This window comes from Ovis aries, chromosome 19, assembly GCF_016772045.2.
Source record: "Ovis aries strain OAR_USU_Benz2616 breed Rambouillet chromosome 19, ARS-UI_Ramb_v3.0, whole genome shotgun sequence".
Classification (NCBI taxonomy): domain Eukaryota; kingdom Metazoa; phylum Chordata; class Mammalia; order Artiodactyla; family Bovidae; genus Ovis; species Ovis aries.
The window spans coordinates 48,819,053-48,844,190 of record NC_056072.1 but is presented as its reverse complement, the minus strand read 5'-3'; the positions used below and the strand labels follow the sequence as shown (position 1 = coordinate 48,844,190).

Genomic DNA, 25,138 nt, shown 5'->3' with positions numbered 1-25,138 from the left:
CCATCTGCAGGGTAAGAGGTGAACACTGAGGACAACGCAGGAGGCAGCTGGCGTGGAGAATGTGGGTTCAAGCACTGATGACTGGACTGACGCAGCGGCACGAGGGGCCAGGACAGGAGCCCACAGAGGATGACGGGCTCAGCAGAAGCTCAGAGGGCTGCCTGGGGTCCCACCCCCGCCTCTAACTGACCGGTAATAAAACTGCCTGCTCAGTTGTCAACAGAGCCCCGCAGGTTTAAAGAGTGCCTTTAGGTCTAAAGAGACCACAGGGCAACACTGGGATTTCTTCTAACATGGCACAAAGACCAGAACCAACTACACCTCTTTCCAAATTGGGCTGAAGGGGCGCCAATTCTCCAGGCGCCTCTCCCAAGTCGTAGAAACTTCCTAAGATGGACAAAGGTTCTCTCCTTCCAGCCATCTCCCTGCCCAGCATGCCAGGGTCTCAATCTATTGGTTTCCAGCAGCATCAGCATCATCAGAAATTTGTTAGAAATGCAAATTCCCTTACTGAATCAGACACTCTAGGGAGGGGACAAGGTGAATTTTAAGCCCTCAGGGAAATTCTGATACGTACCAAAGTTTGAGAACCACCACAAGAGGCTTGCTGCAGTAAACGTCAAATGTTAAAAGGCTTGTCTCCTCACTACAGGGCCAGGAAGCCAAGTAACTTCTCCCAATGCACTTCCACAAAATCCTTCTCCTGCTTGTGAAAAACAACCTGTCCCTTCTGGGAAGCATAGTAATTATTTAACGTGTGCCTGGCAGCAGCCCTGACCCACCTCCCAGTCAGTCAGTGCAGCCTTTGGAAGGAAAAGGAGGGGGGATCCTGCCTGCTTCCCAGAACTGGACACAGCGGGTCGGAGGGAAGGGTGCTGGCCTCAGGGAGCTCTCTGCTGCGTGTATCGGGATCTCTGGTGCTCCTAGACAGTGCACAGTCATGGCACCCATCAGCCACTGTCCAAAGCAGGGAACTTTCTTTAAAAATTGTAGCTTGGGGACTTCCCTGGTGGTACAGTGGATCAGAATCCACCTGCCATTGCAGGAGACATGGGTTTGATCCCTCATGCAGGAAGATTCCACATGCCACAGAGCAACTTAAAGCCCAGGACACACAGCTACTGAGCCTGCGTGCTGCGAGCCCGTGCTCCACAACCAGAGAAGCCATCGCAATGCAGAGAATGGAGAGTGGCCCCCGCTCTCCACAACCAGAGAAGAGCCCGGGGAACAGCAAAGACCCAGTGAAGCCCAAAACAAGTTAATAATTAGAGTCTGGGGGCTGCCCTGGTGGCTCAGATGGTAAAGAAACCTGTCTGCAGTGTGGGAGATCTGGGTCGATCTCTGGGTAAGGAGGATCCCCTGGAGAAGGGAATGGCAACCCACTCCAGTATTGTTGCCTAGAAAATTCCATAGACAGAGGAGCCTGGTGGGTTACACTCCATGGAGTTGCAAAGAGTTAGACATGACTACTGGAAAAAGACAGAACAAACACTGAGCTTCTTTATTTCTAGGATCCTCTGGCTTCTCAAGGAAACTAAGAAACCTGGAGCACTTTCTAGGACTTCCACTCAGGTAAAGGTGGGGGAACATGCAATCCCAGTGTGGAGTGAGGCATCTTGTGTGAGGGCCTGTCACCAGAGTCAGCAAAGGCTGCTGCAGCTGCCCCGCCCCAACCCCACCCCACCGGATGGTCTTCTGCAGAGTGAGCTCGCAAAATGGAACATGCCCGAAGGAGTAATGTAGGCCGGTGGGGAGAAATCAGGATACAGAGACTCCAGATGATCTGCCTGAGGTCACAGAAGCGGCCTCAGCCTTGGCTGGGGACAGGACACAGGGGCAGTACTACCAGCCAAGCTCTTAAAGGGACTCCCAGAGTCAGACGTTTCCAGCATCACCCCCCTCCCCAGCAGGGCTGCCTAAGAATCTTTCCCCGGCACCCATCCTAGTAAGAGTGCTGTACTCACCCCAGGAAGCGCCTGGCCAGCCAGGTCTCTGGTTGTCCTATACGGTGCCCAGCCCATCTCAGGTGATCTGGAGATGCCTCTCAGAAGAGGAACCTTGGGGTCTTAGAGTGGGTGATAACAGGGATGGGCAGTGGGAAGTCAACTTTCCCCGAGGGTGATGGGCATGCAGACACCAGAGGCCCCAGGGGAACTGCCAGGGGTGAACAAGCACATACACACAAGAGAGACGGAGGGCTGTGTTTCCGAGTCACCAGTCTGTCCTGCGCAGGGCTCGGCTATCTGGCCCAGAGGCTGAGGAAGACAGGATGCTTTTGCCCCTTTAAGAAATGGGGAAAATACCTCTTGCTTGTTTCCAATTAAGAGTCTCTCAATTTTCCTAACAGAAAGGCTGAGACCTAGGGACACAGGCTTCAACCGGCCTGGGTTGCTCATCAGCAGGTGCCCTTAGGGCTCAGGTTTCTCCTCTGTGCAGCACCAGGGGTGGGAACGAATTATGCCGCAGGAGTCACACAGAGATGGCCTATCCACTAAGTCCCAGGAAACATGAAAACAAAGTCCAGACCCTGCCAGGCCCAACAATGGCCAAACCAGGCAAGCAGGCACTGGGAGGGTCGGGGAGGCTCTGCTTTCCTGTGCCTCTCACCGGGCTCTCGATGCCCGTGTGCCTGGCACTCTCTGACTGCTTGAGGATCAGAGATTGGGCACTTTCAGGGTGGCATGGCCTTAGACAACTGCTTGAGGATCTGCTGCCAAGAACCCCCTTTAATAGCTTGAAATTCTGAGCCAGAATTGGCCTCAAGTAGAGAAAGGAGAGGCTCTTCTCTAAGACATATAAACTTGGGGTGCGCATCTGCTCTAACTACTCACAATGCCCCATCTACAGATCCATACTGCTCTTCACTATGAAAAGCGAATGCTGGCCACAAATGTGTGTTCTCACCAAGAGACCCAAGTCTCCCAACTTCCCGAGCAAGAACGCAAATCTACGAGACAGGTGGAGATGGCTCCCTTCCCTACCTTGATCTGATGACTCCTCAGGCCAGGGCCCTGCGTGAGAACCCAGATCTTGAGCAAACGCCACCCAGGACTCCCAGATCCTCAGCATGGGACAAGATCCAGTGCCAGGGCTCTCTGGGCCAGGAATCAGGGCCCAAGAACCCTTAAGTCAAGCCCAGTCTGCAAACAAAAACTGTGGGAACTAAAGTAGGGGTACAGGGGGTGTCAGGGGCTCCATGGACCAAAGGAACTAAGAAGAAGAAATGGACCACCCTGAGTGAAGGCTGAGGCCTTGGACAGACAGCCTCGGCTAACCTGGCCTCCTCTTCCTGGGGACAGAAGAGGAGGGCTAAGGTTCGGGGGGTCCTAGGCACTGTGCCCCAAGGAGTTGTGGGGGCAAGGGGGAAAGGAGGGCTGCTTCCTCCCAGCTCATAGATTTGCTTTCATGTGTGGGAGCAGAGAGGACTCAGGCTACTCATCAGGATGTATAACTGACACCTGCAAGAGTCTGGAAGCCACACCAGCCCTCACAGGGACAGCCTGCTGAGCAGAGTCAACCTCCAAGATGACCTGGTCAGAAGCGCCCCGGGCCCTGGCTTGCTGTCCCTCATCACAGCAGGGGCAGGGGGCTTGTCTAGTTCTGTCAGACAGAGGAAGGAAAAGGAACATTCTAAAAATAGAAAAAAGGAAAACAAAATTTAAAAATAGAGCTTGGTGAGCACTTGCCATGTGCTAGGCATGGTTTCAAGTGCCTGCTCGATGGGTAACACCTCATGCAATCTCACAGAGGAGGAGGAGTTCGCATCTTCCCGCCTGAGCTGAGTGGAGAAAAGCCCTTGGCCCGAGACCTCAAGGTTCTCTCAACTGGAGGGCAGCCAGCTCAGAGAACTCAGGAAGTGGTTTTCTAGTTTTACTGAATTACCTAGAATTTGGCCTTCTTAACCTCCCGCCCCACCCAGCACAACCTTCCTTCCTAATTGCACAACAGGCTCTCAGATGTTTGGAGGAAGGCAAGAGTAAGATTGTTATCAGAATAAATGCATCTTTGCTATGAAGAACGATTTTAGGATGCTTCTGTGGTTGAGGCAGAAGTCAGCTACAGTGGCTGGGACTTGGAGAGCAGGTGCCAAATCCAAGGTCGGCCAAGACACAGTGGTCAACAGCCACAGGGACTGAGCAGAAAACACAGGAGGGAGTGAGAACCCTGAGAGTGAGTGAGAGAGGGCGAGGCAGTCAGGGCTGGGGTAGGAAACAAAGCTCGATACAGTCCCCCAACGACGCCAGTAAAGCCCCTGCCCCAGACAGTGTGCGGGGACCCCACAGGCCCCTCTGGAGGCATTCACCTGCCTGAAACCTCCCAACCTTCTTCCACCACGCAGCACGCTACAGGGCAGAACGTGGTGTTTCCTGCCCATTCTCAGCCCAGGGCACGGGCTGTAGTCCTGCCTCTGCAGGCTTCCAAGAAGAGAAAGCTCTTTAGCCACAGTCCCAAGATCCCTTCTCATCACAACTCAGCCAAGAATAGAGGGAAAATGGAACCCATTATTCTCATTCTGAAGGGCTGGGAAATGGCTTTTGCTTTTCAACATGAAATGTGTCTAAAAATAAGCTGTGAATTTCAACCAGAGGTTGAAAATAGCTCCGGCACTGAACAGAGCTCTGTTCACAGTGGGCTCAAGGATGGCCTTCATTCCAAGAGCAAGCGCTGAAGCCACTGCCAGAGCAGGGGTTCAGGCCAGGGGCTGTCACAGGATCACAGGGCCACCCCTGCCATGGTCTGCCCCTCTGGCTTTAGACTGCCAAACTCTAACAGGCATGTGGTCCAGAATTCAAGATCCAGCACCTGGCCCAATGCGCTTCTAACATCCCCAAATGCCCAGGGGTGACTCATGTGGCATTTGAATCTGAGACCCAGAGTGTAAACAGGGCTGGGGGGAGAAGGGGGGAGGTGGACATCAGGATCAAGAGCTCCCTGGCACGGCGGTGGTGCTCAAGGCTCTCTGGGAAGCCAAGCCACCAAATTCTCACCAGGCACTACACCTCAGAGCCAGGGAAAGCCTGCAGGCAGGAAGGGCAAGAACACACTTTAAGTGTAGTAAGGAAAATCAAACTGTTAAAGGTCTTTTTCTGCTGTTTACCATCACCCCTGGAGATTCCAAAGTTTGATAAGCCAAACATTTCTACAAAATGGGCTTGTGTTAGAAAGCCAGACTAAGAGACCTGGGCCACAGTTGCTTGGTTGGGGGAGAGCCCAGATCTGGCCCATCAAGCAGGATCACAGGCTCCAGAGTTAGTGGCATCCCCAAGCCCCTCCCACCCCCAGCCAGCCCTGCTGCAGAAGCCCCTCTTCTGGGCTCACTCCCAAGGCGGAGTCACTGTAGTGACTCTCAACCAGGAGCAGCGCTGCTCCCCACGGGACACCTGGCAGTGTCTGAAGACATTTCTGACCATTACAACTAGGGGTGGGGGGTGCTACAGGCAAGCCAGTGGGATGCTCCTAAACATCCTACAATGCACAGACAGCCCCCACAGTGAAGATTCATCTGGCCCAAGGGATCAACAGCACCAAGGCAGAGAACCCCTGCATTGCTGGAAGAATGGTATGTGGACAGAGTTAGAGGGGTGGGGGGTGCCTGAGGAGCTGAGACACCCTGGTTGGCCACAGAATCAATTACCAGCACTACCTCAGCGCCTGGGAAGCCCATGGGCCAGAAAGGAAGACTACACTTGTCAGCCTGCCTCCTCACCTCAGGGGAAAACCTAGCCACTGAGCTGCACTATACCAACTAACTCACCTCAGTTTGGGAAGATGAAAAAATTCTGTGTACAGTGGTGGTGATGGTTGCCCAACAGTGTGAATGTCTTTAATGCCACTCAACTGTACACTTAAAAATAAGCACAATGGGGGCTTCCCTGGTGACTCAGTGGTAAAGAATTTGCCTGTTAGTGCGGCGAACACAGGTTCGATCCCTAGGTCTGGAAGATCCCACATGCCACGGGACAATTAAGCCTATGCACCACAGCTACTGAGCCTGGGTTCGAGAGTCCAGGGGCCATAACTACTGAAGCCCGTGAGCCTACAGCCTGTGCTGCACAACAAGAGAAGTCCCTGCGATGAGAAGGCCACACACCACAACTAGAGAAAGTCCTCCAGAAGTGAGAGAGGCCCTATATAGCCCCCAAAATGAAGAAATCTTAAAAAAAAAAAAAAAAAAAAAAGGCAAAATGGTCCACACGCCACAATGAAGATCAAAGATCCTGCATGCTGTAAGATCCAGCACAGACAAATAAATATACATACACATACTTTTTTTAAAAATAGGCAAAATGATGAATTTTATGTTACATATATAAAACAAACCAAACAAACCCCTCAGCTCTCCTCTTTGGCCTGGGAGTCCTGAGGCCAGAGCTGCCACTTGAAAGTGCACGCTGTGGTGTGTGCGTGTGGGCGTGGTATCTCTGGAGGAGGACCTACACGCCAACTCAAGAGTCTCAAAGGGGCCTGTAACAAACGGGGAGAAGAGCCTGAAACAATGACTTTAGGATTAAAAAGTCACGTCACTTTCTGGGTTAGCAGAAGTCACCTACATCAGACATGGGGTCTTGGGAGCCTGCCTGTAGGGGTATTCGGGTCCCACTATGGAAATGGAGGTTTGAGAAGAGTGAGTGTTTTTGGACCACGGAGCCAGGGTGCAGACTCTAGATCCCACACCCCTTTCCTGATTTGAGCCCCACGGGGTAATGCCCACTGGGCAGAGAGCTTGAGGCTAGTTCAGGAACAAATGTTTTTTCTGAGGCCTGCTAATGGTTCGGCCAGACCCTACCCTGCCTTGTCCTGCTGGCTTTCCCAGCCCACACCCTCCATCCTAGATGACTAGGCCCTGCAGCTATGGGAAGCAAGGGTGCCCCATACCCTGTCTCTGGCCCAGACTTAAGGGACATGGGGCAGCTGTCTAAGTTACTTTCCCAAAAGCTACCAGAAAAGGACCATGGGATTCTCCCCTTGCTGCTGATTACTAACCATTCCCAAGAGACAGATAGCAGACCCCTCTCCTGGGATGGGGAAGAGCTTCCAGCCAGCGCTCTACCACCTGCAGTTTCTAGCTTAGTCAGCCCTGCTCGGGGGGGCCAGCATGGTGGGCTCCCAGGACTATACACTGCGGCAGGCGACTACGCCCCAGGTGTCTCAACCGTGAACGAGAACACTCAGAGCACTCATCATGACGAGGTCAGGAATAGACAGGGCACTACACGTCAAGGCCTCAACAGGGTGTGGTTCACCATAAATATCCAAGAGACAGGAAGCTGTAGAGGAGGTGGGCATGGACCCCAAGGGATCCCAACCCCACCGGAAAAACCCCCAGTCCAGACAATGCTTTTATAGGTGGAAGATGAAATAGCGGCAAGCAGACCACTGGGCAACCCAGTCACCATTCTCCCAACAAAACCAAAAGCTGAGAACTGGACGCTCCTTTAGCAAATGCGGAGGGAGAACAAAACCTCTGGGCCAAGGGCAACTCTTGGAAGAAAAGCTTTAAACCCCAACCTGGCGTGTTCCTAGAGGGAGTCCCACACATAGGACGGGCCATGGGCAGGGTGGGGCCCTCTGCTGGAGCCAAAGAAAGCCCTGGGATGGACTTAGAGGCTTCCTGGTTCTATTCTGGGCCAACCTTGACTCGCTAGGGGCCTTGGGCAAGCCGCTTCCTGTTGTTCAGGCCAGCTTCTGCATGTGGGAGAGGCCAGGCTGCCACTAAGGTCCAGGCAGGAGAGATTTAAGCAGCCTGCACCAGAGCTTACAGTCCGCGTGGCTCCACCTCCTTGGATCACTGTTTATTTCAGCCAAAGCTGAAAATTACCTTCTTCAAAGCATGAGACCATATCGGTTATCTTTTTCACCCCAAATATTTGTCCAAAAAGTATTGTAAATATTGAATATTTTAAATTCAGGAACACTGAAAGCCCTTTTACCAACAAAGGTACTAAAAATGGTTTGTGACTGAGGAACTTCCTTTCCATGGTTTATAATAAAAAGGAAGTGAGAACAGGGCTGGGGCCCTTCCCATTCGTCCTAGCTGTGGCTTCAGGCCCTGCACCCTCTAGGAATCTGACAGTGCGCCCAAGGCTCGGCACCAGAGAGGTCCTTCCTCTCCTTAGGCCTCAATCAGCTAGTGGCCTGAACCACAGAAACAATCCCCCAGCAGACGACACAGGGCCTAGGCATCCGGCAGTCTACGCTGACAGCCTCCTCACATCTTGTTTGTTCACTCCAGATTTGAAACAAAGCACCATAACCGCCTAAGAAGTTTCTGGTAAATCACGACATCTTACCAGGGTCTCTTTCCTGGAGTCTGCCTAAGCCTGCAGCGCCCCCACTGTCCCTGAGCCCAGTGCTGTTGACCATGACCCAGTCCACCAGCCACAGGGCTCAGTCAGGATAACGCCTGTCAGGCTACTTACCAGAGTCCCAGAAGAGCTGGCCCGCGTGGCCGGGGGCCTCTGCTTTCTTAGCACTTCTCCATAATCGACGACGTCAAAGTTACTCTTCCAAACCATCACCTGTCGAGACCGACAAGCGCATAGAATCAGGAGGAGAAATACCCCTTACCTATCCTTCACGGAGAAAATGGGCCCAGAGGCTACCGCCAAAGTTCTGGGCCAATGGTGGGACTGTGGTCCCCACCTGGCACCCCACTCATCTCTGGACCTGCCCCACCTCCCTGGAGAGCAGACTTTTTGAACAGGCCCCGAGAGGATCGGGCGCTCCATCAGGGTGGAGAGTCGCCATCACCACTGGGCCTCCGCACTGGCCACTCCCTGTGCCTGGGGCGTCCCAGGTCCAGGCTCTGTATACCTAGCACATCAGGCTAAATGTCTGCCCTAACACCACCTTCTAAGAGAGGCCTTCCCTGGCCCTCTTGCTAGTTTTGATCATAGCTCTCTATTTCCTTTAAGGCATCACTCAGTAGTTGTTTAAATCTCTGTCCGCTTTCCCATGTTTATCACCTATCTCCCCACCAAAACAGAAGTTCTTCACAGTGGCAGCCTGGCCAGCCTCGCTGTGAGAAGTGGTTCAGATACAGACTCCAGGCCACACCCCCAGGGTTAAGATCCTGGCTACAGCCCTTAGTGTGTGGCGCTAGGCAAGGGACTCAATCTCTCTGTGCCCTGGTTTCTGCATCTGTGAAATGGGGATGAATGGTAGTTCCCACCTCACAGGGCTGCTGTAAAACTCAGACACTGGCCCCAGGGAGAAGTCTGGCCCCAGAGAGAAGTGGTTAACACATCCATTATTCTACATCCCACTGGGAGGATCTTCATGCCCTGAGGTTCCTCTTACAAAAGCTGCGTAAGAGTGCTCCCTGCTGGAGGGTGTCAGCACTCCTCCAGGGCCACTTCCAGGATGGCAGGAGTTGTGAATCGTGTACAGCAGTCAACTGAGGCCACAGAAAAACTGCCAGATCCACGTAAGATGGAAACTCAACGTCTCCTGATGCTTCCCCCATCAGGATGCAGCCACAAGCCTGGTTCTGCGGGAAGCTGCTCACCACCCACAGAGCAGCACTGTTCATCAGCCCCAGCTGATGGGGATCCAGGGTCTCTCATTGGTCCCCTTTACAAAATGAACGGCGGCACTCACCCCCTTGTTTATAAGGTTCTGGGCAATGCACCAGTCTAACTGTTGAATAATCCTGAGCAGAGGAATGGCTCCCACGAATGTGGAGAGAGAATGTCAAAGGCCATTCCTAAAAGGCTCTCAGAGCACACAATAAGAAGGCAGCTGGGGAGCTGAGAGCAGGAGCTGCCGAAGGAGGGCTCAGGGTGGGGACCCTACTTCCTACCAGGGTGTCTCTTGTGCCTTTACCAGGACTTTACTTATGGTGTGGATTTATTAGTCTCCCTAGTCTTCTAAGCAATGAGCCAGGACTCCACACCCAGGGAAGGCTCAGGAATCTCCTTGGTCTTCCTCCTGCCTTGTCTGGTCAGCACAGGAACTGGTGCTGGTGTGGGAAGACACCTGCCATCTCGTAGCTCTGCTGTGCCTCCAACCACCCTCTGCTTTACTGACACACTGAACAGAAATCAGCTAGGGCTGGAGCTCACTGGGAAGCCAGTGGGACTGTCCTGGGTGAAGCCAGGAGAGCTGTAAGGCTCAGAGCAGGAGGATGGACATTTTGGGCAACCTACCAGGTCACACTGCCTCAGAACAGCCACTCTTTCCTCCCCAGGTCTGGGAAGTATGGTTTTCTGGCCAAGCAGCACTGCACCAGAACCCGGAGAAAGATTTCCAGTGGGAGGCCTACCAGGCCCCAGACTTCGGGCCAGACCCCAGGGACATGGTGGCAAGGCAGGACAGGACCTCCTCACACATGTTCTAGCTCTGCAGTCGTGGAGCTGGAAAATGCCGTCCCTCAGACAGCACACGAGCAGGCCAAGGAGCAATGGCCGGCAGACAGTGGAGCACAGCCTCCAGCCATGTCCTAGCTCTGACTCAAGCTTCCTCACCCACAGAACGGCTGAAGAAGGTCCCCCGGGGCTGCCCCGAGGGCTCAGTGAGGGGTCACACTCTTGCCGTGTTGCCCACATTACCAGGTCCATGGTAAGCATCCAATAATTACCTAATTATTCCCCTAGAATCAGGAAAAAGAAGTTCCTAAAAAACTCTGGGGACTTCCCCAGTGGTCTACTGGTTACGTCTCCATGCTTCCAATGCAGCAGGCACTGGTGTGATGCCTGGTCAAGAAACTAGATCCCATATGCCTCATGGCCAAAAAGAAACGGGAACAAAACGCCCTCTACTTCACCTTTCTCGTGGCAGCACTAACGCAGACCCCTCCCAGCCCACACTGGTTTGAGCAGCAGGAGTTCTGCGACGCTGCCATGGTGGGCGCCTGCAGCACACCGGCTCTGGGGCAGCAGGGTGCTGCTCTGAGCACCCTACCCCAGGATCCAGCCTCCGAGGCTGCTGAAAGTCCCCAAGGAAGCTGGTGAAACCCAGCCCCCCCACCCCTGTGGCACTTCAGCCCGCTGTCTGTTCTCCTCAGTATCCACTGGGATCCCTCGGACCATTCTTTACTTACTTGTTCATCTGAACCGCCCGAAGCAAAATACTCCCCCGTTCTTGAAAAGGCAACCGTGGTGGCTGGACCCTGTGAGAACAAGCCAAAAAGAACAAGCACCAAAGGTCACTCTAGATCCTCAACACACTGGAAGAAATCAGAGCCTCACGAGTGACAGCGACAGCAGGCTTCAGGGCTGAGCACCTCCCCCAGCGCGTGTCCCCCCAACCGTGGGCGGAGGAGCCGGCAGGGGCCGATGCACGAGCACGGCCGCTGAGGCTCCGGCCCGGGCACCACTGACGACGGCGGCCGTGAGGCCAAGGCCAGGATGCGCGAGACCGTCGGTGCTGACAGCCTTGCTAGGCCGACACCACTGTCCTCAGCTTCCAGGGGGAAGCCAGAGGTCAGAGAGGTGCACTGACTTCTGCAGGCCCAGCACTGGGGCCAGAACTTGGTCCCTTTGACCAGACCATGCCCCACCTCGTGTCCCTCTAATGAGTGTGTCACTTTCCTCACGCTGGGGCCCTGGGAGGAGACCTGACCCTCTGGCTTCTCAGGTGCTGGAGGTCCTCACAACTGTCCAAAGGATGATGCCAAGCCCATCCCTGGCCGCACCCTGAGGGCCAGTGAGCACATCCAGGCTTGAGGCAGGGGACATGATCTCCCGTAAAGAGCGAGGACTCTTCCTCAAACGCCTGCAACCCACGGCAGAAAAACACACAGCAAGAGTCAGCTCAGCACACCACCGCAAACCATCACTTCCTTCTGGCCAAACTTTAATGTGGTTCTACCTGGCATTCCCCAAGCAAAGCCAGATGAAGGAGGTTCTCTCCTAGAGGATGACGCTGCAGCCGCTCGCTGCCTACGGCCACCTCGGTCCCTCTAGAGTAGCACAGGGAGCAACAGGGACCCCTGCTGCCTGTGGGAGGGGCCTCTGTCAGTGGGGCCGACACATCCAGGACAACAGGAACACTGGGAAGCACTTCCACTCAGTGCCAGAAAGACCAGACAGGTTGTAGGCTGGAAAGGGACCCGAGGTCACGGAGCAAGGGCAGCTGCAGCCTGCCCAGAAGAGAAGGCAGGTTAGACAGAGCTGCAGGAGAACGCACGTCTGCCTCCGTCTCTGGAATCTACCCACAGCTCCCCTTCCCTGAGCTGCCCATAAAGGGGGGTGAAGAAGTAGTACAAGCTGGCTAACGCCAAGTGCTCAGGCTGCCTGGAGCGCTCCACTTGCCCTGACGCACTCGATCCTCAGGCGCGGCCTGTATGTTTACCCTGGAGGACAGGGCTGAGGGTCGGGTATGAAGCCTCCAGCCGTGCCTCTCACTTAACCTCCTGTGCAGGTGGGGCCCAGAGGCTGGGGCCACAGAACCCAGGAGTGCTGGGCAGCCATCCACCAGGACAAAGCAGATCCACTCTCCCTGGCGGGAACCACGTCCACTTGCCCGGGTAAGAAACCGCCACCAGGAGCGGAGCACCATGGCTGCAGGCGCAGGGTCTGGGTGCAGGGTGGGAGCAGGTTACGATCGCCCAGATAGCCTTCCAGGAGGACAGTCACCACAGGCTAACAGGACTTCAGGGGGGCACTTTCAGGTGGCAAGTTTACTTGAGTCTTAGAAATCTCTCGACTGTCTCATACTTTCAATATTTTGATGAATATATAGCTACACTACATGAATACAAAGATAAAATGACAAAACTGTTTTCATTCCGAGGAAAAACAAAAAGGAAAGAGAAAAGGGAAGGAAAATAGTACAGAGTGTATTGAAAAGCTGGGCTTCCTCGCTGAGGAAGGGCGGGTTTCCAAGAAGTCACCGCAACTAAGGAACCGAACAAACACTCGTGGGTCAGTCCCCTTTCCTGTTGTCACTCAACACCAGATGCCAGCTTGGGCACAAGATGCTGAAGGCCAAGCGGCAGCAGGACCACTGAAGAATGTGGCAGCAGCCCAGTCTGGCAGGGGCATCAGGACCAGAGAGCAGGTGCTGGAAGTCCTCCAGGCAAGAAGAGCTAGAGCTTCCCCTAGGGTCCAGGTCCCAGGAAACACCAGGGAGAGTGCAAGCGACACGGGTGCTCTGAGGACCCCTCAGGGTGGAGGCCCACGGTCCTCCCCACTGGTGCCCATTTACCAAGAGGACGGCACGGCTCCTATGCCAGGCCCCTCGGTGTTCCTTCCACAAAGGCTCCTACCCTTCCACCCGGGGTGCACAAACAGTCTGGGGCACTTGAAGCACAGCCCGGAGAACGGCTGTCCCTGGGCTCTGCTGTGGGCCAAAGTCATCATGGACTGCAGCGCAGACGCAACTCTCCACTGCTGATGATCCGCATGCCAAGCCTCGGGAGGTCTTTGGAGACCCAGACTACCCAAATCTTTCTTGGTTTTCAGTAAATTCATTTAAGGCTACAAATCTGCCTCTGACTGCCACTGAGCACGCACCACCTTAGATCTTAGATCCCCAAAGCTTCCACTATGCGGTATTTTCCTGTCCTTCATCCCAGTGTCCCGTTTCACTGGGACTCTCTGAAGTCCAGCAGTTATTCAGGAGCATCCTCTGGTTTCCAAACCCTGGGGGCTGGGGCGTCTCTCTCAGCCCTGGCAGGGGCCCGGTATGACGTATGTTCTCTGAAACTGCCCTGCCTTCACAGTAACTGGCCCCTTTCAGTCAATTAGTCACTCCTGAAACACTCATCCACCGGCTCAGGGCAGGCATAGCGCCAGGCTGTTTCTTCCCCAAGGCAAGGCCCAGGGCCTCTCCAGGGCTTCCTGAGCGGTAGCCTGAGCAGCAGCTCTCACCGGGGCCCCAGCAGTGTGGACCCGAGCTGTCCCCCGGCCACTGGGGGTGCCCGTCCGGGGCCCAGGCCCACCGGCGGGGATGCTGCGTAGGCTCTAGCAGCTCCTTCCCGCTCGCTCCCCGGATCTGGCCAGTTGGAGCCTTGTCTGAGATGATCACCAGGAGCACTGGGTGCAGCCAGGGCCCCCACCTCCCTCTCCCCACTGACCCAGCGTCACGTGGCTCTCGAGCTTGGCTGGACTCACACCCAGTCATTTCACCACACACTGCCTCTGCCTGGACAACCTCTAGATCCAAGGGACCCACACTGGCTAGCTCCTTCGCATTCATACAGCAAAGCATCAACGGCAGGGGTGGGGAGGCAAAACAAAGGATGCCACAGCGTTTAGATCCCACAGCTCTGATGACCCTCACCCCGCGGCCCCTGCAGCTTGTCCAGACCTCTCCGCACTCCTCACCTTCCAGCCTGAGGCCCTGCACACCTGAACCCTGGCTATTGTGTCGACAACAGTTACAGTGGAAGGCCAGCCAGGCACCCCCATCACCACTACCCAAGTGTTTTGATGTTTTTCACTGGCTTCCAGCAAACACAACAGAATGTCACACCACATGCCCCACGCCAGAGATAAAAGCATGGCCATCAAACACACACACAGAGATCAAGGAGGCCTCTGGCGTGGGTGCTCGCCTCTGGCGTGGGTGCTCGACTCTGACCCCTGTGTTCAGACAGAGGCACCATAACCCAGCCCACCAGACTGTGTCTTCCACAAAACTCCGAAAGGGAGGCTCTACACTGGCTCACTCAACCTGCTGTGGCCTGGTGGATGTCCTTTTAGGGAGCCCCGTGGACAAGGAACAGCCCCCTAGCTCCTAGGCTGCTCCTGACCTTAGCCAAGGACACCTGTTCCCAGCCCTTAACCTGGGCTGCCAGCAGGGAACAGAGGATCAGGCTGAGTTCCTGTTAACTTCCGTTGGCGCTCATGAACTGTTCTCCTCCCTCTTATGTTCCCTCACCTCTTGCAGGAGGACCCCAGCCATCGAAGCCAGGGCTAAGCCTCTCAAGCAGCAAAGCAAATCCCCCAAATTAACCGACTACATAAGAGCTGCAGGGTGTAAAGAAACAAGGCAGGAGGGGCTTGTTCGGAGGACTTCCTCCCGCCTGGGGCAGCCAGGGCGGGCCCACATGCACAGGCACTCTGTACTGCTGCTGCGGCTCCTCCTGGGAGGTGAGCCCCACTTAATGCCACTCCCCCAGCTCCAGCCCAGGCCCCAGCAAGGCACAAGCCACCAGGAGCATCAGCTGACCCATTCTCAAAGCCTGTGATTTCTCAGCAACCGAGCTCAGCCCCTGGCACAGACAGACGCTGTCCCAGTTTGGGGTTCTGGGCCTCAGGTGATGGGTGCTCGCCCCACCGAGGGCCAGCTGTGGTGTGGGGAACCACGGGCCCGCTGGTCCCTGTGTGGTTCCATCACTCCACAGAGACACAAACTCCAACTGCACAGCCACAAGCACCAGATTTAACTCCCCACCCACGCCCCACCTACCATCCTCTCCCAAATAGCTCTGGGGACGAAAACCAAATGAGCATGGCTCGAGATTATGTTTCGGAAAATACAGAAAAATAAATCTGTATTTCTAGCACACTGTCCCCACGTGTGCCACACAGAACTCCGGGCGGGGGGCGGGGGTGATGGCGAGGGGGAGGCCTTGCTCGGGGCAGTTGGTGGGAAAGCCCTCTCCACTGCGAAGTGAGGGGTGCGGTGGGATGAGGAGGCTCCTGTGCAGTGACAACCCGAAGTCTGTACTGGCTCTGGCAAGAAGCAAGGACTCCCTTCCCTCCTACCTAAGTGTCCCAGTCTAGGCGGGTCTCCAAGGGCAAGACTTTCCAGAGCCTCAGAGAGGGCACTGTCTTCCGCAGACAGCCCGGTGCCATCAGATACCACGCTGTCCTCCAGGGGTCAGGCCCCGGAAGAGACCCGATTAAAGAAGGGCCATGCGAGCAGGCCTGGAGACCAAAACAGCAGTGGGACAAACTGCTCAGGACCCACTGGGGGATGGATTTTAGGAGCTGTGGACAAAAGTCAAGTCAGAGTGAGAGGATGATATGGAGCAGATGAGAACAACCCTAAGCAAAATAAGAAGCCAGACAAACCCTACAGAGATTCTGGGAGTGAATGGGAGGAGGGGAAATGGACACATCCCATCCCAGACGGGAAAGGGGTGACGGCCATCAGAGCCCCCTACCGTGAACTCAGTTTCCTAACAAACACTGTCCACCCATGGTGCCAGGACCATGCCCAGAACAGAAACTGTAAACTGCCTGTTAAAGAGCTCTCACCTAGGGACTTCCCTGCTGGTCCAGTGGCTAAGACTTGAGCTCCCAATACAGCGGGCCTGGATTTGATTCCTGGTCAGCAAACTGCCACATGCCACAACCAAAGATCCCAAGTGTCACAACTAAGACCCAGCACAGGAAAATAGATAGATAAATATTTTAGAAAAAAGAGCTCTCACCTAGAACAGCACGGGGTCATTTTCCAAGAGCTGCACAGAAAAGGGACTGACCCCTGTGAGGACCTACTATGTCTGGTGCCGAGCAACACAGACATCCTCTCCCATTATGACAGGTACAGGTGTCATTCTTACAGAGGAGGAAAGGCTGGCAAAGGCAAGGTCTTGACCACTGTCAAAGGGTAAGAGATGGTGCCAGAATGGTTTGATCCCAACACCCAAGCCCTTTCCTCCCTTTTGTGGACCCCCAAAACTCATGCTTTTCTGGCTGAACAAGATGAGAGAGTGCCCAGCGTCTTTTCTAAACCAGAAAGAGGTGGGTATAAGCGGTTCAGTCCTGGAAATACTGGGGTGGTTCCTTAGAAAGCTCGGCATCAGACAAGGCTGTGAACTTTCCCCAATAAAATATATCAGACATTTGGCCTCAGTCAAAGCAGCTGGCAAAGGTGACCATGAGGGCTCCTTTCCACCAGATCACTGAGAGAGAAATCACCCCAGTGTCCCCAGGAGAGAAGGCAGAGGAAAGAGGGCAGTGCCCCATCCCCAGGTTGGCAGAGCCTCTCCACTCTGCCCACTCTCCACCTGAATGGCAGACTCACGTGGAGGCAGAGGGCTACCCCATCTCTCAGACCCAAAAGGCTCCTGGGCCCGTCCCACACCCTTGCCCTGGCAAAGGGCACTGTCTGTTCAGCTGGAGTCTGCAGACCTGCTGCCCTCAAGCAGCAATAGCAGCAGGGCTATTGAAAGGCCAGGGCCCACTTGGGCTGGAGCCAGCAATGGGCCTGCCCAGCTCTCTGGCCTGATGCCCAAATCACTTGTGGACACTCACCCCAAAGAAGTCTCTCAAGAGCCACGCGAGCCCCAGTAGCAGCCAAGGAGTTGTTTCAGGGGCACAGCATGTGTGATGCCAGCTCCCACGAGGCAGGAGCCTCGCTCAGTCACCAGTCGCACCCCCTGAATCGCCCTTTGTGGCTCAGAATCCCAAAGCTGGGACTGCAGGGAGAAAGCCCCAGAATCCTTTAGGCTCACAACAAACTAGTAACTCATGCCCGCCCCCAAACCCACAAGCCAGCCGGCCTCTCAGGGGCCAATGGAAGTGTGGCCAGTCACACACCAGAGAGCCACCAAACTGCCAGCAGGGCCAGACGCCTGGGGCACCAGCTGCCCTGGGTGCTGCACGCGGGCCCAGCCCAGGAGACCCAGGCCACCACAGGTGACCCCGGTCTTAGCTTTGCGCTTGGCATGTGGCCGTCCTGGTGCTCCTGTGCCTTCAGGAGATGGCAGACTTCTGGCCTCAACCCAAGGCAAGAGAGCTTCTGCCCAACAGCTCTGCCTCCTCGACCCTTCCTTCTCCACTCTGACCCTTTCACGCTCTTCCCCCATTAGAGGTGGTTTAGGCCGGCCCTCTCGCAAGACACAGAGACACTTCCTTGGCACACACAGAGCCCCCTCTCTTGGTCAGGGTCTGGTTCACCCCAGCACCAGCCCCCTGCAGCTGACTCCTCTCAGCTGGCCTCTGACCCCCAGCCTGCACTGTACCTTCTCACAGGTATGGAACTGGAGGCCCAAGGGGGTTGCTGCTCCATGGAGCAGAATAACTCAACAGCCCTCCCTCTAAAGCTCCCTCAGGGCTCTGCCTGAGGGCGATCACAAGGAAGTCCTCAAGTCCAAACCAAAGCTTCAAGGGGATCCCTCTCCCACTGACCAGAATGCTGTCATCCAACAGTGAGGCTGGAACACAAGAAGCCATGAGGCCTGCTGGTTTCCTACACAGACCAGTGATCTATTACTAAGAACAAGAGTGAGATTACAACTCAGCTTCTAACAGTCATACATATGGGGTCAGCGGGTGTGCTGGAAACTGTAGATATGGTTAACTGACCCCGTTCAACAACCGTAAGCTGCCTACCCCATTCTCTGGGCCTCGGTTCCCCCACCAGGACTCAAAGGTGCTTTCAAATCTGCCAACTACTCTGTGGGACAGAATCCCTGGGCATCCGGGGCCACTAGGGAGCCACGGGGCTGCTCAGCCACAGGCTTTAGGAAGTGGCCAGTGACAGCTGTGCTGGGTGAGGCCCTCAGTCACCTCCCAGAACAGAATGTGGATGCTCAAGTCGCCAAGGAGCTCAGCTGCACGTCTTACTGGAAGGACAGGGCCGGGGGCACTTCATGAGGGGGGAGCCTAAGACCAGACGCTGCACAGAGCACGCGGGCAGAGCTGCACTCCTCAGCCATGGTACAGGCCCTCTCCCTGGGGCTTGGCCAGGGCAATACATTCTCCAACAGGGCAACACAGGTGTCCAAGAACTGTTCCAGGGTGGAACCACTCTGGCCTGATAGCACGCACAGACCCTCACAGGTCAGGGACGTTTACGGAGCACACTGGCTCCCAGTGACAGCACAGGTCAAACCTCCACAGGTCTGTCCCCTCAGGGAGAGAAAAGGCACTCTTGCTCCCAGCCCAGACATCCACCTGCTCTAGGTATTCAGGTTGGCTGGTGGGCTGTTTTTAATAACTGCCCCAATCAAGGCTGCTCAACCGCACTATCCTTTCTAAGGAAGGCACACTTAGCTGACTGTGAATCACCCCAAACCCAGGCCCCTAAAGCCCACAGCACACCAGTGCTAAGTGTCTGTATTTGGTGGGAATTTTCAAGGGTCAGAACAGAAACAAATGTGAGCCTCTCACTCCAAGTCCCACTTTGATCTGAGCAGCACTCTGGGGAAGAAGCCCACGCTGCTTCACCTAACCCTCCAAGTATCACCCAAGACCCAACCTGCCTCTCGTTTCGTAACGCATCTCATGCCACCTCAGCTCTGCTGATGGCCCCAGGGAGTCCCCTGCTTGCCAGGCATGAGCCCCAGGGGGTGGGGCCACTGCATCCATTTCAAACCCATGACGCCCAGCCCAGCAAGCTGGGGAGCGGATGACATAATGGACAGGCAGACAGCAAGATGAATAGGGGTGAGCTTGCTTCTCTTTCTTCCCCCTTCCTCTGGGCACTGCAAGCTTGGTGATTCCTGGAGCCATTTCCCATTCTCCACACCCCAAAACTACCAGTTGTCCTCAGCCTAGCTCCCACATTCCAGGTTCAACAGCAGACAGGCAACCACGTGATTTATCGTGGCCCCGTCTTGCTTCTCTGGGAAAACAACATCCACAGGCTTCCATGCTCTGACGCTGGGCCTGAGCTCAGGAATGCCCCTGTAGATGCTGCATTCGAGGCTTCTCAGGCTCAGAGCTGAGTCAGCAGTCTGAAGAGTGCTCACAAGAAAAAGGAAAGAATGGGGTGGTCACCTGGTGTGCACCTGTCTGCACGGTATTTCCGTGCATGGCTTCTCCTTTATCATCGGAACACAAGAGGCAGCAGCCTTCACGTGGTTTCCAAATGCCCTCCTGGTTATAAAACTCCAGCCAAAACTGGTTACACATGAATCTAAGTAATCAAATCGCCAAAGGGATAACCAAAGTGATTCCCCCACAGGCTGACAAGAGCAGCAGTCACCTCAGCCCAGTGGCCGCACATGACGCCCAGATGTGTCAACATCAGAGGAACAGGTCAGAGCTCCTGCACACGAGGCATGTCTCTGACAGACAAGGGATCACCACAGCTGATAGCAAGTGGCCTCCACGTCCCAAGAAAGCAAAAGAAAAGGCCTTGCCCCCACAAGACCCAGCCAAGGCCCTATACACAACTCAGGTGGCAGTGGGATCCAGAGGGCCCTGGGGTAGGCACCTCAACACAGCTGCTGGCCCAAGAGGCACGAGCACCCCAGAGCCTCCCTCAGCCCTCGAGAGTGCCCCCACTCTCCATCCTACCTGCGCCTGCTCACAAATAGAGAAGTGGACAGATGGAAATGCTCTGGTCTCTGCCCCGACAGAAAACACTCTGCTGACCACTCTGCTCAGCAGAAGACACTCAGCCACACCCAGCCCGCCTCCCACAGCCCACCCGCTGAGGCCGGTGCCCAGTCACTGCCCCACAGGGAGCCGAGGCACGGGTGCGTTGCTAAAAGGGGCTCGGAGAGAAAGCCCCTCTCCTCGAGTCAGCTCCGGGAACTCCTCAGCAAACATGTGGGGAGACTTCCCTCCTTCATGCCCACCTCCACGAGGCACCTGCTGTTTCTGCCTCCACAGGGCTCCAGGAGGCTTCATGGCTGTTCACGGAATGGGTCCCAGGGCTCTCCTCAACCGTACCACCAAGGGAGGCTGGAGGTCACTTGGGACAGACTCCATTCAGCCTAGAGAAACCCTGCCAGCCACGTCCAGACGCGTCCCTCCCCACCCTCATCTGACTGAAGCCCTGTGCTCCCTCCTCAGCTGCTGCCCCAGGCCCAGCGCTTCTGCAGAGGTCACAGCTCTCATGGGTAGGACACCTGTTTCTGCACCTCACCCCACTGCCCAGGCTGTGGGGGGATGCAAAACGCTCCAACGGCCCATCAGGCGCCAAGGGAAGGGCCACCTTGAGGCGGCCCCTTCAGCCCACGCCACGCCACCCCGCCCAGGCTGATGCCCTCACCTGATGGCCGTGGAGTGTGTAGAGCAGCCGGCCCTCCATGAGGTCCAGGATCTTCAGGGTTGAGTCGCTGGAGGCCGTGACCAGGTAGTTCCCCGACGGGTGGAAGGAGAGGGCATTCACCGCCGCACTGTGCACTGGGGGAAGGACGGCAGTCAGGCGCAGGCTGGGAGGCCCGTGAAGCCAGAAGACAGCACGCGGGGCCAGCCAGGGCAGCCAGCATCCCGAGCTGCCGTGAGGAGTCTCCCAAGGACTTTCCAGGAGGGCAGCACAAGCAAAGGACAGGAGGCGGCCCACCCAGAGCCGAGGGCAGGCCACGGCAGACGCAGGGCAGATGGGAGCCCAGGGGAAAGGCCAGGGGATCAAGCCATCCCTCTGCCTCTCCCTCCTCACCAAGCCATCAAGCTGGAGACGGACAGAGTGCTTGAACATGACCCTCACTAGGCCTCACATGCTGCCACTTCAGGGAAACCAAATGAAAAAGAGAACCTCTGACATGCCAATACGATGCCCCTCATTTCAGTTCAGTTCAGTCGCTCAGTCGTGTCTGACTCTTTGCGACCCCATGAATCACAGCTCGCCAGGCCTCCCTGTCCATCACCAACTCCCGGAGTTCACTCAGACTCGCGTCCATCGAGTCCGTGATGCCATCCAGCCATCTCATCCTCGGTCGTCCCCTTCTCTCCTGCCCCCAATCCCTCCCAGCATCAGAGTTTTTTCCAATGAGTCAACTCTTCTCATGAGGTGGCCAAAGTACTGGAGTTTCAGCTTTAGCATCATTCCTTCCAAAGAAATCCCAGGGTTGATCTCCTTCAGAATGGACTGGTTGGATCTCCTTGCAGTCCAAGGGACTCTCAAGTCTTCTCCAGCACCACAGTTCAAAAGCATCAATTCTTCAGCGCTCAGCCTCCTTCACAGTCCAACTCTCACATACATACATGACCACAGGAAAAACCATAGCCTTGACTAGATGGACCTTAGTCAGCAAAGTAACATCTCTGCTTTTGAATATGCTATCGTTGGTCATAACTTTCCTTCCAAGGAGTAAGCGTCTTTTAATTTCATGGCTGCAGTCACCATCTGCAGTGATTCTGGAGCCCAAAAAAATAAAGTCTGACACCGTTTCCAGTTTCCCCATCTATTTCCCATGAAGTGATAGGACCGGATGCCATGATCTTCGTTTTCTGAATGTTGAGCTTTAGGCCAACTTTTTCGCTCTCCTCTTTCACTTTCATCAAGAGGCTTTTTAGCTCCTCTTCACTTTCTGCCATAAGGGTGGTGTTATCTGCATATCTGAGGTTATTGATATTTCTCCCAGCAATCTTGATTCCAGGTTGTGTTTCTTCCAGTCCAGCGTTTCTCATGATGTACTCTGCATAGAAGTTAAATAAGCAGGGTGACAATACACAGCCTTGACGTACTCCTTTTCCTATTTGGAACCAGTCTGTTGTTCCATGCCCAGTTCTAACTGTTGCTTCCTGACCTGCATATAGATTTCTCAAGAGCAAGTCAGGTGGTCTGGTATTCCCATCTCTCTCAGAATTTTCCACAGTTTATTGTGATCCACACAGTCAAAGGCTTTGGCATAGTCAATAAAGCAGAAACAGATGTTTTTCTGGAACTCTCTTGCTTTTTCCATGATCCAGCAGATGTTGGCAATTTGATCTCTGGTTCCTCTGCCTTTTCTAAAACCAGCTTGAACGTCAGGGAGTTCACGGTTCACTTACTGCTGAAGCCTGGCTTGGAGAATTTTGAGCATTACTTGACTAGCGTGTGAGATGAGTGCAATTGTGCGGTAGTTTGAGCATTCTTTGGCATTGCCTTTCTTTGGAACTGGAATGAAAACTGACCTTTTCCAGTCCTGTGGCCACTGCTGAGTTTTCCAAATTTGCTGGCATACTGAGTGCAGCACTTTCACAGCATCATCTTTCAGGATTTGAAACAGCTCAATTGGAATTCCATCACCTCCACTAGCTTTGTTCGTAGTGATGCTTTCTAAGGCCCACTTGACTTCACATTCCAAGATGTCTGGTTCTAGATTAGTGATCACATCATCATGACTATCTGGGTCATGAAGATCTTTTTGTACAGTTCTTCCGTGTATTCTTCCCACCTCTTCTTAATATCTTCTGCCTTGGTTAGGTCCAGACCATTTCTGTCCTTTATCAAGCCCATCTTTGCATGAAATGTTCCCTTGGTATCTCTAATTTTCTTGAAGAGATCTCTAGTCTTTCCCAATCTGTTGTTTTCCTCTATTTCTTTGCATTGATCGCTGAGGAAGGCTTTCTTATCTCTTCTTGCTATTTTTTGGAACTCTGCATTCAGATGCCTAGCTTTCCTTTTCTCCTTTGCTTTTTGCCTCTCTTCTCTTCACAGCTATTTGTAGGGCCTCCCCAGACAGCCATTTTGCTTTTTTGCATTTCTTTTCCATGGGGATGGTCTTGATCCCTGTCTCCTGCACAAAGTCACGAACCTCCATCCATAGTTCATCAGGCACTCGATCTATCAGATCTAGGCCCTTAAATCTATTTCTCACTTCCACTGTATAATCACAAGGGATTTGATTTAGGTCATATCTGAATGGTCTAGCGGTTTTCCTACTTTCTTCAATTTAAGTCTGAATTTGGTAATAAGGAGTTCATGATCTGAGCAACAGTCAGCTCCTGGTCTAGGGAAAGAACGTGAGTGGGGTGGGTGAGAAGCCAGTGAAGACAAGCTCTCGGGAGCCAGTTAGGCTGGGGTTCTGATCCCAGCCTCCCGACTGGCCCACCCTGGCACACTGAGCTTGTTCTCCTTCTGCGGCACAGCACCCCCCGTAGGGTGCTATGGGGATGCTACCAGCTGATGCCTGGGAGGCGTCTGTGCAGAGCGAGCCCTGATGCCCCCGCCACCACCCCAGGCATCCGACGCTACTTAACCCCCTTAACAGCTCTAGCCCCTCCGTGCCTCTTCCCCACCGCTCTAGCCCAAGCCCCACCAGCCACGCTGGTGTCCCTCTCTCCAAGATCTGACCCCCAGCCCTGTCGGCTCCCTAGCCGGAGGACCTTCCTACCCCTTGTTCCCCTTGGGCCGGGAAGACCCTGCAGCTCAATATTCAGTTACCACCCCAGGGAAGCCTCCCTTGACCTCGCCATCAGGGCCTTGTTTTAGCCTCCTGAAGCACCATGATCCTCTTCAAAGCAAGGGTTTTGCATTTATGTGCAGCTATTTCATTCCCCACTGGGTCCCCTAGAGACCATGTGCTTCACCAGGCAGGGGCTGCACTGGGTCCTTGGCTCCTCGCTCAAGGCCTGACACTGAACGGGTCTCAAAAAGCAGTTGGTGATTGGGACCCAGACAGGACACACGGGGATGGGCAGTGCAAGGACCAGCCAGTCACATCACAGCTTCTTAGAGCAACTGCTGAGATCTGGTGCCTTCATACCCACTACTACTGGCCTGGGGGCGGGTGGTGGGGTAGGGTGGCAATCAGTGGGACTACAGTAACCATGAACGCATCACGCCAGAACAGCCATAAACATAAAGGCAAATTCTAAAACCAACCCCTCATCCTGGCACATGAGCGTGCAGGAGCCACTGCTGGGCCCATAAACACCCCCACCATGAACTAGTCCCCACAGAGCCGACAGAGGTGCATGGAGCCCCTCAAACTCCAGGCTGGCCAGACGCCGGGGACTGTGGATTCACAGTCCTGAGCACACACTTAGGAGAGACAGCCAGGACCTTACGTAACACGATATTTAGGTCTGAACACTCTCAGCACCAGAAACTCCAAGAGATGGCCTGGAGCGGGGCTGCCAGGATCCCCAGAGTCAGTTCCTAGAGCCAGAGCCCAGAGTCCCCACAGCCCAACACACTGCTACAGCCAGGGCCAAGGGAAAGGGGGCAGCGCCCTCAGTGTTCACCAAAAACAGGGGCATGGAGAGCAGAGGAACAAAGTCACAGCAACCCCAGCAGAACTGAACAGGCACCAGCCACACACAGCGGCAGAAAGAACACGAATAGGGCAGAGTGTGACCAAGACTCCCACGTGTGGGGGGAGCACCCACATGGGCAGACCCGGAAGCAGCGTGGACTGAAGCTCCTGACACAGAGCAGGACTTCTGTCTGAGGAGGACAGGAACAGGGGCACCTCTAATTGTTCATCTACATACCTCCAGAATGTATCTTTTCAGCATTAGACTATAATTATGATAACACGACTGAGCGAACGCTTAAGAAGTCAATCCTTCCTTCACCCTGAAAGAGTGTCAAGTCTGGGGGGCAGGAGACAGGGTCGTGCAGGCACTTAGGCAGT

The 25,138-nt window shown here is 54.7% G+C and overlaps 1 protein-coding gene across 5 annotated transcripts in view; it reads right to left on the bottom strand.

The window, feature by feature from the left end:
* POC1A (POC1 centriolar protein A) overlaps positions 1-25,138 on the bottom strand; it is a 99,986-nt gene that overhangs the window by 33,107 nt on the left and 41,741 nt on the right. For all 5 annotated transcript variants that reach the window (XM_060402896.1, XM_060402895.1, XM_012099971.4 and 2 more), the window contains 3 exons: positions 20,845-20,978; positions 11,042-11,110; positions 8,421-8,519 (listed from right to left, as the gene is read on the bottom strand). In XM_060402896.1, the coding sequence (XP_060258879.1) occupies positions 8,421-8,519; positions 11,042-11,110; positions 20,845-20,978 (302 nt within the window). The remainder of the gene's footprint in view (positions 1-8,420; positions 8,520-11,041; positions 11,111-20,844; positions 20,979-25,138) is intronic.